At 41.4% G+C, this 13,889-nt stretch overlaps 1 protein-coding gene across 1 annotated transcript in view; it reads left to right on the top strand.

Moving 5' to 3' along the window:
* The window catches only part of map3k3 (mitogen-activated protein kinase kinase kinase 3), a 150,644-nt gene that overhangs the window by 73,575 nt on the left and 63,180 nt on the right, over nt 1-13,889 (top strand). The window contains exon 8 of the mRNA XM_072561046.1: nt 11,416-11,549. Coding sequence (XP_072417147.1) covers nt 11,416-11,549 — 134 coding nt within the window. The remainder of the gene's footprint in view (nt 1-11,415; nt 11,550-13,889) is intronic.

Here is a 13,889-nt window from a genome sequence, read left to right on the forward strand (position 1 = left end):
CATCTCCCTCAGAACTCTAGAAAGTAGCCCATTGGGATCAGGAAATTTATCAATTTTTAGACCTTTTCACTACCATACTCAAACCTGCGCCTTGACTCTCCTTAATTGTTGGGATATTACTCATGTCTTCCACTGTGAAGGCAGACACAACGTACTTAGTAAATTCTTCATGTATTTCCTTATCTCCCGTCACTAGCCTTTCTGCATCAACTTGGAGCGGCCCAGTTTCTACTTTTGCCTCTTGTTTGTTTCTTATGTATTGGAAGGAACTTCTACTATAATTTCTAATATTACTGGCTAGCTAGCTTGCCTTCATATTGATCCTCTCCTTCCTTATTTCTCTTTGTTATCCTCTGTTTTGTTTTTGTAGTCTTCCCAATCTTCTGATTTCCAAGTGCTCTTGGCCACTTTATAGGCTCTCTTTTTCTTTGATACATTTCCTGACATCCTTTGTCAGCCATATTCCTCCCCATCCCACTGCCCCCCCCCCCCCCCCCCTCCATACACACACACACAGACACACACACACACACACCTCTGTACTGTGTCCTCAATTACACCCAGAAACTCCTGCCATTGTTGCTCTACTGTCTTATAGTCGATTTTCATCAGTCCCTCTCTCATGCCCCTCTAATTACCTTTATTTAACTGTAACACCATTACATCTGATTTTGCCTTGTCTCTTTCAAACTGCAAACTTAACTCTACCATATTATGATCGCTGCCTCCTAAGAGTTCCCTTACTTTAAGATCTTTTATAAAGTCTGGCTCATTACAGAGCAGTAGGTCCAGAATAGCCTGCTGCCTTGTGGGCTCCATCACAAGCTGTTCCAAAAAGCCATCCTGTAAGCATTCCATTAATTCCCTTTCTTTGAATGCACCGGCAACATAATTCACACATTTCATTTGCATAATTACTTCTAGTCTTCAATCCATGTTTTTTTTTAACATCCATCCAAATAGATTCTACATTATCTGAGTCGAGAGTTTAATGCTGGAAAAGCACAGCAGGTCAGGCAGCATCCAAAGAGCAGGCGAATCGATGTTTCAGGCATAAGCCTTTCATCAGGAATGAAGCTTGTGGGTCAGGGCTGAAAGATAAATGGGAGGGGGTGGGGTATGGAGCAGGGTAGCTGAGAGAGCGATAGGTGGATGAAGGTGAGGGGGGCGGGGTGGGGGGGAGGTGAACCTGGAGGGAGTGATCTTTTCTGAATGCTGATAGGGGTGGGGAGGGAAATATATCTCTAGTAGGGTGTTTGAAGGTGGCGGAGGACAATGCGTTGTATGTGGAGGTTGGTGGGATGGGGGGGGGTTCTGTCCTTGTTGCATTGGGAACGGTAGGGATCAAGGGCGATGGTGCATGAAGTGGAAGAAATGCGCATCGTCAACCACGTGGGAAGGGAATTTGTGATCTTGGAAGGAGGCGACCATCTGGGACTTTGAGGTAGAATTAGTCATCCTGGGAACAGATGGGGTGGAGGCGGAGGAATTGGGAATAAGGGATGGCGTTTTTCCAGGAGGTAGGGTGGGAGGATGTGTCGTCTAGGTAGCTATGGGAGTTGGTGGGCTTGTATTTATATGTCTGTGGTGAGACGGTGATTGAGAGGTTCAGAAGGGGAGGGAGGTTTCCGAGATGGTCCAGGTGAATTTGAGGTTGAGGTGGAAGCTGTTGGTAAAGTTGATTAACTGTTCAATCTTCTTGTGGGAGCACAAGGGGACACCGATACAGTCATCAATGTAGCGGAGGAACAGGTGGAAGGTGGTGCCAGTGTAACTGTGGAACTACATCATGTGAGACTAGATTGTCTCTTGCAACTGACCTTACTTCATCTCTTATTAGTGCTACCCCACCACTTTTCCATGCATCCTGTCTGTCCAAAATGTTAAATATCCTGTTGTGGTTCTGTTCGCCAAGCTGGGAATTTGTCTTGCAAACGTTTCGTCCCCTGTCTAGGTGACATCCTCAGTGCTTGGGAGCTTCCTGTGAAGCGCTTCTGTGCTGTTTCCTCCGGCATTTATAGTGGCCTGTCTCTGCCGCTTCCGGTTGTCAGTTCGAGCTGTCCGTTGTAGTGGCTGGTATATTGGGTCCAGGTCGATGTGTTTATTGATAGAGTCTGTGGATGAGTGCCATGAGTCCCATGGCACTCATCCACAGACTCTATCAATAAACACATCGACCTGGACCCAATATACCGGCCACGACAGCGGACAGCTCGAACTGACAACCGGAAGCGGCAGAGACAAGCCACTATAAATGCCGGAGGAAACAGCACAGAAGCGCTTCACAGGAGGCTCCCAAGCACTGAGGATGTCACCTAGACAGGGGACGAAACGTTTGCAAGACAAATTCCCAGCTCGGCGAACAGAACCACAACAACGAGCACCCGAGCTACAAATCTTCTCCCAAACGTCAAATATCCTTTTGTGTTGAGTTTCCATTTTTAATCCTCCTAATCGTACTTCTGTAATGGCTATGAGATCATATTCATTCATGTCAATTTGTGCCTTCAGTTTGTCAACTTCCCTCCGAATGCTTCACTGCATCAAGATGCAAAGCCTTTAAGTTGCTCTATTATTCAGCTTCCCTGCAGTTTATGGTTCCTTGGTACAATTTGACATTCGCACATTCTGTACGTTTTATTTCTGATAACAATTAACCTCATCACTAACCTGCAATCCCACCTTCTCCCTTACCTTTGACTTTCTAATTTTCCATGCAAGTGAATCCACTGCCCTAGTTTAATTTGAAGCCCTGTCCACAACACTAGTTATGTGATTTGCCAGGATTATGGTCCCGGCATGGTTCAGATCCAGCCTGTCCCTTCAGAACAAAACTGTCCTTCCCCAATAATGGGGCTCGTGTCCCATGAATTCCAACTTTCCCTCACTAGTCTTTGAGCCGCATGTTTTCCTCTTTAAGACTTTGGCCCTGTTCTGATTAGCTCAGGGGGCAATCTAGAGATTGTTACCTTTTGGTTCTGCTTTCTAATTTGGCTCTAATTTAGTGGCTGCTCATGTTTCCTCAGCAGAACCTCTTCTCTCTTTCTACCTATATCATTGGTACTTAAATGGACCACGACAACTGGATCTTCCCCACCGACTCCACATCCCTCTGTAGCCCAGCTAGGAGATCGTGAACCTGGGTACCAGGCTGGCAACACAGCCTTTGGGACTCTTGAGTCTGGCCAGAGAGAGCAGTGTCTATTCCCTTGACAGTACCATCACCAGTTACAACTGCTTTTCTCTTTTCTCCCTGCTCTTGTCCAAGCGGAGCAAGAATCTCAAACTTGTTAGACAAGCTCAAAGGCTGAGGCTCTTTCAGCACGACCTCCTGGATCCCTCTACGTGCCTGCTTGTAGTCACACCACCTATACCTGATCACTGCCCAATCTTAATTGGTTAATCTAAAAGGTATAATTCCCTCCTGAAACAGTGTATCCAGGTAACTCTCCCCTCCCTGATGTGTCAATGTTCCAAGCTCAGTCTCCAGCTCATCAATTCCAGGCTGGAGTTCTTCAAGCAACCAGATTGGCTACAGATGTGGTCATTATGAACCACAGTGAAGGTCCACCGGGTTCCACATTGTGAAAGAACAACACATCACCAGGCCCTGCATTTCTATTTTATTTGCTTCTTAATTTAAAAAAGAATCCTACTGGTCTTTGTGTTTAACCTGAAAATATTTGTCCTACTCCCCTTCAATAGGAGTGTAACATCATGGTTAAATTAGCAGCTGTTAGCATGCAATTAACTTATGGTTTTCCTGAGTCACTCTTCGTTTTAAGCTGTGCCTCTGATTCTGGGTTTCACTTTATCCTTTTTGAAAATACCTTACAAATCATGAACAGAAAAGTAACAAAAAAGACTCCTTACCACCTCAATGATTTTCCACACTGCTCAAAATCCCCGAAATATGTACTCCACACAGGCTCTGCCTCACTCCAGATGTGATCTCCTCTTTCTGACCCTATGAAGCTTACAAGTAGGACAAAGTGAAACAGATGTGTTTTTATGATAGTTTGGTTGTTTTGTAGTTACCATAACCAATAGCTTTCTATTTCAGATTTAATTAATTAATTGAATACTCACTTGGTAGTAAAGAACTTGAATATTGCTGAATAATAGACCTCTCTTGTCTCACCTTTTCATCTTGCGCTTAGGATAATACGGAAGAGTATGAATTTAAAGAGAGAACCAACATTTGTACTGTAGAATAGCAGCTTTCTGATTGGTTGGCAAGTGCTCTGTAATTGGTAGAGGTGTTTCCATGGAGAATGCACCAGTTAATAATGTTTTAAAGTTATATACCAGGCTTGAAGGTTTGTGTAAAGATTTGTAGCTCGGGTGCTGGTTGCAGTTGTGTGTATACTCGCCGAGCTGGGAAGTTGGTTTGCAGACATTTTGTCCCTTTTCTAGATGGCATCCTCAGTGGTGGCTGTGGAGCCTCCTGTGAAGGGCTGTTATACTGTGTTGGAATTGATGGTTTCATTCCCGTTGCTTCCAGTTGCCGGTTTTGGTTGTTTGTTGCAGTGGCCGTACAGGGTCTGGGTTAATGTGTTTATTGATGGATGAGTGCCATGCTTCTAGGATTTCTCTGGTTGTCCTCTGTTTGGCTTAACCTATTATTGTTGTGTTGTCCCAGTCGAATGTGTGATCCTTGTGGTCTGTGTGTATAGATACTAGGGCTAGCTGGTAGTGATGTTTAGGACCTAGTTGATATTCATGAGTGCAGATCACTAGTTGTCTGAGCATGTTTGTCCTATCTAGTGTTTCGTGCAGTCCCTGCATGGAATCTTGTACATCACATTCGTGCTGCACATGATGGGTTTTGGGTCTTTTGTTCTAGTGAGTTGTCTGAGAGTGGTTGTCAGTTTACAGGCTGTCATAAATCTGAGTGGTCAGAGGAGTCTGGCTGTCATTTCTGAGGCTTTTTTTATGTCAGGGAAAGTAATTAGTGTGTTGGATCATGGCATGCCCTTGTCATGTTGTTTGTCTGCCAGACATCTTCAGATGAAGTTGCAGGAATATCCTTTTTTGAGAAAGACTCTGTCGAGGTGTTCTTCTTCTTCTCTTTGCAGACTGGGAATGCTGCAGTGTGTTGTGGCCCTTTTGAACAGGGTCCTAATGCAGCATTTCTGCAGTACCAAGAAATAAACAGAGAAAGGATGAAGCTATGGTTTCATTCGATGTAATGATGCTGTTTACCTCAATTGCCTTAGAACCTTAGCCAGAGAAACAATTGCCAACCTCCTGGACAAAGAGAACAGACAGCATGGGGGGGAAACAATCAGCAAGGGCGGCATACTCAAACTACTGGACCTATGCTTGATGACGTACTTCATATTCAACAGCCAGATAGAGAAGCTGCATTACGACCCTGTACAAAACGGCCACAACACACAGCAGCACTCTTGATCTGTGAAGAGAAGACGATGATGACCTCTACAGAGTATTGGCCAAGAATGGGTACACCCGCAACTTCATCTGCAAATGTCTGGCAGACAAACAACACGACGAGGACATGCCACGACCCAACACACTAATCGATCTACCTGATATTAAAAAACTTATTGGAACTGACCGCCAGACCCCTCTGACCACTGGGATTCATGACAGCCCAGAAACAGACAGCCACGCTCAGACAACAACTCACCAGAACAAAAGACCCAATACCCATCATCTGTAGGACAAACATGGTGTACAAGATTTCATGCAGGGACAATGCAAAATACTATATAGGAGAAACAGGCAGACAACCCGCGATCCACACTCATGAACATCAACTAGCTACTAAACGTCACAACCAGCAGCCCTAGTATCTATGCACACAGACAACAAGGACCACAAATTTGACTGCCATAACACAACAATAATAGAAAAACCAAACAGAAGACAGTTAGAAAACTCCTAGAGGCATGTCACCTATCCATCAATAGACACAATATATCGCCTACTGCAACAAACGACTGGAACCGGGAACAAGACCAAATAAATTGCAACCGACAAATTCCAAGTACAGCAGCACTTCACAGGATCCTCCACAGCACAAAAGACGTCATCTAGAAAAGGGACGATCTACCTACAAACCTACTTCCCAGCTCAGCAAACATACCTACAACAATTAGATACAAGGCAGTGTTTAAAGTATAAACCATCTGATTTGTCAAGGTTTTGCCCTGAAAAAATGTACCATCAAATGGCTATCACTTATCTTGTTGAGTTCATCAACCTTGGTAGATGCTGGGTATATAGTTCCTGTAACTCCAAGATGGTAGATCGTATAAAACAGTACATCAATTTGGGTGGTTCAGTAAGGACCTCGCCTTATCTAACAACCCGGACATGTAAAACCTGCAACACTCTGTCAGAGTCTAAATAAGATTGTGCAATTATACAATATTTATTAGATAATTATGAGCAAAGAATTATGCTGATAACTGATTTAGGATTGTCAGTCAGGCTCACAGTGTGGGATACTAGAAGTTATATACAATAACACACAGAGACCTGACTTTTTTAAGTAGTAGGAACTATGCACATTACCTGTTTCAACTCGGTAAAATTGGTGACAGCCATTCACTGTGCCCTGAGAATCCAAGTCATTCTTTGGTTTAAAATTTTAACAGAGCCTGTCATTTAACTTGTCCATCATCCTTAACTGATGTATTCTCCATGGCATTGTCTTGACCAATCTGCATTTTGCTCTCAAATAGTATAAATGTTGGTTTTGTCATCTCGTTTTCACCCCCTCAGGCGAAACAAAATGCTCCGAGACACCGTATAGTTTTACTTCCTTAATCCTTATTCCAGGCCCTGGAGGGGGAGAGAATGATTGCCCCATGTGCACAGGAAAATTAGTTGATGGACTTCTTTGGCACAGCAGTTTCTCAATGAACTAAAGAGTCATTTTACATGGAAGAGCATCCAGATAAGGCACCATACATATTAATTGGGTGACCATTACAATCAGCGAGTATCAATAACAAAGATTAAGCCATCTACTGTTACACTATGAATAACTGACTTCACATAATGAATACTTTTCACCTTGTGAACTGATGTTACATACTGAATGCTACCTCCTTTTGTTTAGCGTCTACATAATGAATGCTTTTCCACCTTGTTAACCCATTACCCTTGCCTCCAGCACCCCACTGTTAATTGTAATCAGATTGTTATCAGATCTGAGTCATGCTCAGCTGAACCTCTTGTTTCACAAAATTCAGAGTTTAAATCTTTCCCTGCCTGCTTATACCCTATACACATTTGCAGTTTTCCCCTTAACCTGGTGTTCTTGAAAATTGTCCTGATGAATGCAAGATGAAAAAGCCTTGGCAAAATGTATTTTTCCAGCGATAGTTAAACTTTTAAATTCACAGTATTAGAAATGATGAAATTTGAAGTGTTGTCTTTTGGTCATTTTTATTACTATTCTACTAATGTAGTCACTATATTGCTATACCCCCATGTGTGTAGGTTTGGCTCAGCAAACGTCTGAGGTGCAACTGGAATGCTGCATGCTATTTCCTGGGGGCTGCTACTAAGTTTGGCTATGCCCAAATGTTGGTGACATTCGCCAGGAAAATAGATGTGAGCCAAAAGATCATTTGGACTTTTAATAAGTTATCACCCAGGCAATCAATGAGGCCAGGGAGGTGGGGAGGGGGGGGGGTGAGTGAGATCAAGTTTTAGTTTTTAAAAGTGCAACTTTGATACCTGTGAAGTTTAATGCAAAAAGAAGCTGCAGTTGAAAAGTAATTGAGATTTGAAATGCATGTTGCTATTTCCAATACTTGAAAACTTGGTTTTGGGCAAATTTTCTCCTGGTGTCCGGTCAGAGTTCACAGAAAAAGTACTTTCAAAAAGCCAGTTAGTGAACCTGGTTACTGTGCACATTTCATATAAGCACAGAAGGTGTTGGAGAAAAGTATGTTGCTGTTTTCTCGCAGGGCCTCAAGTTGCAATAGTTTCCTAATTATTACCCAAGTCCAAGTCCTTTGATCGAACTGGTAGAGAAAGTGAATTATATAGAAATTACTCGTGTTCAAGTCAAAGGAAGTTTATGGGGCTGAGAGAGATTTTTTTAAAATTCAAATGTGTCCAACTTTATTTTCAAACAGTTGATATTTGTCAATAAATTAACTCCAAAGCTGTCAGCTGGTTGTACTCAATCATCAGACAATGATTTGGCCTCCCATCTTCCAGGCTGCTCTGAATTGATTCCTGAGCTTATCAGGAGCTTCAGGTTCCCTTTACAGACAATGTGTATTCCGGACTGCTGGACACTGCATTTCCAGCTGTTGCAACATTAGTTGGCCAGACTAAAATAAGATTGCTTTTTGTCAGACAGGCAGATGGATTGGCTGGTTCCTTGGCACGGCCTTGGGAGAAAGGAAAGATTGTGTTTGAGCCTGTTAGGTCACTCTGGTGGTTCAGATATGTGAAACATTCACAGTCTGCTTACTGGGGTGCGCTCACCTAATGACCAAAACTACCTGACACCTTGTCAGGTTTTACAAGAGCACTGCGTAGCGATATCCTCTGTAGTGAATTAATATTGTTGCATGCCCCTTCTGATTTTATAAATGTTTAGTATATTGCCATATTTTGAAAGTTGCAAGTCTAAACATGTCCTTAGGGTGTGTGTTGTATTTGGTGCAGTGTGAACCAGCAACTTTTAGATTGAAATATTAGAGCTGCCAGTCATTGAAACTCCATGAAAAGTTTCCTGTGCATAGACAGTGTGTGTAGATATCACACATTTACATTACCTTTCTCATGACGACAGAACTGATCTGCATCACCGACCTGCAGACGGGTATTTTACTCGTCTCTGTGTGTGTTTATCTTCAACACAGTGTGAGATTAGCCACATTTGTGATTGTGGGGAGAGATAACAATCAGGCAGGATGAAAATGGACCAGAGCTCAATGCTCTTGTTTTTCCATTCACTTCCTTTGATATACACTGCTTTGCGCGACTTCCCCTTCCTGTTAGTAAGATGTTGTTTCCACAATAGCAGTTGGAAGCTGGCCAATCAGATAATGACTGCTTTTAGTATTGTGTGAAGGAGGGCTCGGAATGTGTTGGAAAAAGTGAAAGTTTAGCGGGTGGTAGCAATGCATTTGAACCTAAGCATTAATTTATCATTGGTTTAGAACATAAGAACCAGGAGCAGGAGTAGGCATCTGGCCCTTTCAGCCTGCTCCACCATTCAACAAGATCATGGCTGCTCTTATGGCCTGATCTTTTAGTTGGAGGAAAATGAGTGCTTAAAATTAAATCTTGTTTTTGGACCTGTTCATTTCAAAGAGAAATCAGTCCAAAGCTCTATTGTGCTGTAATTAAGCCTAAACTACATTTGTGAGTGTGTGTCTGCAAGGTGAAGTAATACATATTTTTCATTTAGAGTCATCAGATTCAGCATTTAAAAAAAAATGACTTAGTTCAAATTCATCTCCAAAACCTAGAGACCATAATCTATACTGATGTGGTAGAAAAATAGGCAAGTTTATAAATTGTCTTTCAAATTGTCCAAACACCTTTATGTATGCTTTTGAGTTCAGTGGTACTTGATTAGGTGTACATGGCAGTTGCTTTGTGCTCAACAAGAGCTGGGCTGTTAGCACTGAGGTGAACATCCAATTATTGTGAACTGGTGCTTTGATTGAGTAAAGTGTATCTGTCTGGCAGAGCATCTCAAACAGTCTTGTATGATCTTTAACAGTTGAACCATCTAAGTAGGTTACTGTCTCACCTAAAGGACAGTATCTCTGGAGATGTAACACCCTATAGTGTCTACTCAGCTCAAATTATGTATAATAAAAGATATGATATTGATTTCTTCCTTAAAAAAATGCTCTCCAATTTATCTCTAAATCTAGCTGCATAGAGAACTAACATGTCAGGAAATGTGGTTAGATTTACATTCCATGTATAATCAAATATACTCATTGTGTCACTAGTCCATGCAGCATCTGGGTACAGCAAGATCCAACAAACAGCATTGAAGTGTTGGTTGAGGAATGAATGTTGGCCAGGAAATCGGACAGACTCCTCTGCTCCTTGAGCAATGCAGTTGGATTTTTAACGCTTCATATAGTGTGCTGTAATCGTCAGTGCTTCAGAGTCAGCCTGTATGATTCATACTTCTCACCCAAGTATTAAGTATCAAGCTCCATTAATATTATTTAAAAATTTCAGGGATAAGTTATGACCCCATTTTTCTTCACCCTGTCGCAATAGTATGTGCTCAATAATTTGATGATAAAAGATCCACCAGATGTAGAGGACAGACATAAATCACAAGGTGGTGAGTTCGGTATCAATGAGAATAACAATTGCTAATCCTCTTGAGCAAGGAATTCCTGCTACCAGTTACAACCCAGTCACTCCAGGGATTTTCAGGGATGAGGGACTCAGTTACGTAGACAGGTTGGAGAAACTCTTTGGAGAATAGAAGGCTGTGAAAAGATTTGATAGATATTTGAGAGGGCTAGACAGAGTCGATGCTAGTTGTTCCCATTGATCAGTGGTTCAGGAATCGCATATCACTGATTTAAGGTCATCAGTAAAAGAGCAGATGATAACACATTATTTTTACACCGCTAGCTTTTAATGGAAAATTGGATAAACACGAGTAAGGAAAGCAAATTGCAAGGTTGTCAGGAGTGTGGGCATGGGGATAAGCTGATTTGCTCTTACAGAGAACCAACACAGACGCATTAGTCTGATGGGTCACCTTCTGTGCTTGTAGTCATTCTTAATTCCTGCTGGACCTGACCTGTTCAGATGTGAACCGATGGGAATCTATTCTGCTATCATGACCAAAGCAAGTGGAATAGCCTGATGATATTAATTATTTTGGCTGTGATGTGAAAAAAGGTCACTGTGCAAGCTCTAGAAAGAGGTGAACACACATTGTACAGAGTGGCAGGGGAGTGTGCGATATTATCAGGAGGAGTAGTGGGAGCAAAATGGGAAATTTTCAAGTTTGCATACTCACTGTGAAGGCTATGGAATACTTTTCCAAGAAGCTAATATTTCAACTGTTCGTATTTACACGCAATCATTCACATACATGTATTACAATATAGTCTGATGGGCAAAGCTTAATGCATATAGCAAATGAGGTAAACACAAATGCCTCATTTATGCCTTTCAGGCTATGTTGACCTGCCCAGGGAGACTCTCAACATTCCTCAGAATCTTGTTTGTACTGTGCATGTATGGTTACTATTGCGTTTGACCTACTGGTATGTGAACTCTAGACATTATAACGAACATTTCACAGTACTGAGTGGTGGAATACAGTTGAGATGGTTTTGCACAAGAATTTGACGTTAATGGATAACTGCTGGGTAATATATTAAAAGACAGTTTCTACACTACTCGGCAAAATTGTTTTCCGTACAGGTTCTCAGAACACAGGTCGAAGCTCACCACCCCCAGGATATGTACCAGAGCGACAACAGCGGATCGCTCGCCAGGGATCCTACACCAGCATTCACAGTGAAGGAGAATTTATCCCTGAGAACATGGAACAATGTGTGAGTAAAGACTTTGCTCAGTAACGTTCCTGAAATTATATGAAAGAAAAATAAGTTTTAAATTGAGTTGGCAACAGCAAACACTCTCCCAGACATTTTGAAAAGGTTACTTTGAAGTGTTTACATTCTGTGGTTATCATTATGTTATCGAGCATAGAGCTGTCAGCTCATACAGGCATTAGGTTGAGTTGAAGTTTTGATGTATGTATCCGTGATTGATCATTAGTGATTGGTATTTGTGAGGCTGCATCTCTTTCCCTGTCAATGGCTCTTCTAACTTGTGGAACTTAATATGGTTTACTGTATAGGTTTTTCAAATCTACTTGTTTGTTTCTGAATGTTTGATCATGTGATGTTCTGACCATGTGATAACTAACCAGGTGATGCAAAATCGCATAACTTCTACGACCACAGCATAAGTGTTATAAAATCTTCAGGAAAGAAAATATGCCATCATTTTCTTAATGACCTGCTTGTAACTTCAGATTCACAGCAAAGTGCTTAACTCTTGCCTTCTAAAACAGTCAGCAAAACAATACAAGTAGCACTGAGAGTTTGTGCCACATAGACGCAAGGAATTCAAGAAGGCAGCTCACTACCACTTCTTTAAAGGGCATTTAGAGATTGGAATGAGAAAAATCAGTGGGTCGTCATCTGCTCAAGTCACTTTGACATTGGATCGATCTCTGCTTCTGATTAACTCCAGAATGCATAGATACGTTGAATATGTCCTGATTTGAAGATGCCGGTGTTGGACTGGGGTGGACAAAGTTAAAAATCACATAACACCAGGTTATAGTCCAACAGGTTTAATTGGAAGCACACTAGCTTTCGGAGCGACACTGATGAAGGAGCGTTGCTCCGAAAGCTAGTGCTTCCAATTAAATCTGTTGGACTATAACCTGGTGTTGTGTGATTTTTAACTTTGAATATGTCCGTTATCTATTTCTCATAGTTCCCAGAATTAAAATATTGAACACTCTCTTCTGCTTTTCTTTGCTCTTCCACCAATCCAACTTGATACTGACTCATTACAACTTTGACTAACATACAGATGGTGTTGCAGATTTTTGAAATGTATCCAAGAGTTTTTCAACAATTGGTATGTTTCTAGTTTGATTAAGAAGAAATCACTGATACAGTTGGTTCTGCATAATAAAAGGAAACATTTAAGATGCAGTGATCACAGAACCATTAGAATTAGTTCTCCTGTAACGCAGTGGTTGCGTTCTTGTGCAACCCACATTACAGAAAATTCCCGCTTTAGGAACAGTGCCTAAAATGTTGGCGATACAATCGAGTTACAGTCAACACACGTTTTAAAAGTTCACGCTGTAGAAACAGCGTCCCCAATTTGTCAATCGTGTTACAGCGAATTTGCACTGATGAAATGCATGTTATTACAGAATGACCTATACTTCTGGAAGAGGCCAGTAAGCAATCAAATGGGATAATATTCAAATTGAAGAAAACTAATTTCAGTGAGATTTGGGGAAATCTGACCTAGGTAGCATGGAATCAAAGGTTGGCAGTTAAAACTAAATGGAGACCTTCAAAGAGGAGGTGATTCAGTTACAGACTAAACACATTCCTCCAAAAGAACATGAAAAGTTGGAGCTCTTTGTTGACTAAATATGGTCGGATCAAATGAAATAGGAAATAGCAAAATGTTCAGGACTGTAATAAAGGCATTCTCAACATTTTTTAACTTCAAAGGCCCCCAGTCCTCTGAAATAGAAAAGGTTTTTCTTTCTGCAAGAAAAATTATTAAAACAATTACACCTTCTTTATTTTACTTATTGTTACTGTGAAATCGTTGGTGCTGAGTAACAGGTCTCTCGAGATAGAAGTGCCTTTGACGAACACATGCACACATTATGTTCAATATTAATCCTGGCTCAGTACTTTCCTTTCATTGAGCAATTGCTGAAAACTGAGCTTGATCTAAGTAGATTGTAGAAAATTAGACCAACGCTTAAGTTACTGCAGTTGAAGCAGGGCTGTATTCACCAGAGTATTCACAGCAGAATGTTTTCATAATATTTCACTGAACATGGTTCTGAGGAAACAGAAACAAAGTGATTAGTTTAGATTACCTCTGAGGAAGCTGTCAAATCTATTGAGTTCTTCTAGTAGTTTTGAGATACAGTTTGTTCTAGTATAATGTGCATTTCATCAACATGAATTGGCTATAACACAATTGGCGAATTTGGGACACTATTTGGATAACGCAATCATTCTTCTGAACGAGTGTAGTGATCTTCTACAGCGTGATTTTCTATAGTGGATTTCCATAACGTGATTTTCTATAGCGTGAGGTTGCAGAGGAACGCAACTGCT

Source organism: Chiloscyllium punctatum, chromosome 42 (assembly GCF_047496795.1).
Source record: "Chiloscyllium punctatum isolate Juve2018m chromosome 42, sChiPun1.3, whole genome shotgun sequence".
Lineage (NCBI taxonomy): Eukaryota > Metazoa > Chordata > Chondrichthyes > Orectolobiformes > Hemiscylliidae > Chiloscyllium > Chiloscyllium punctatum.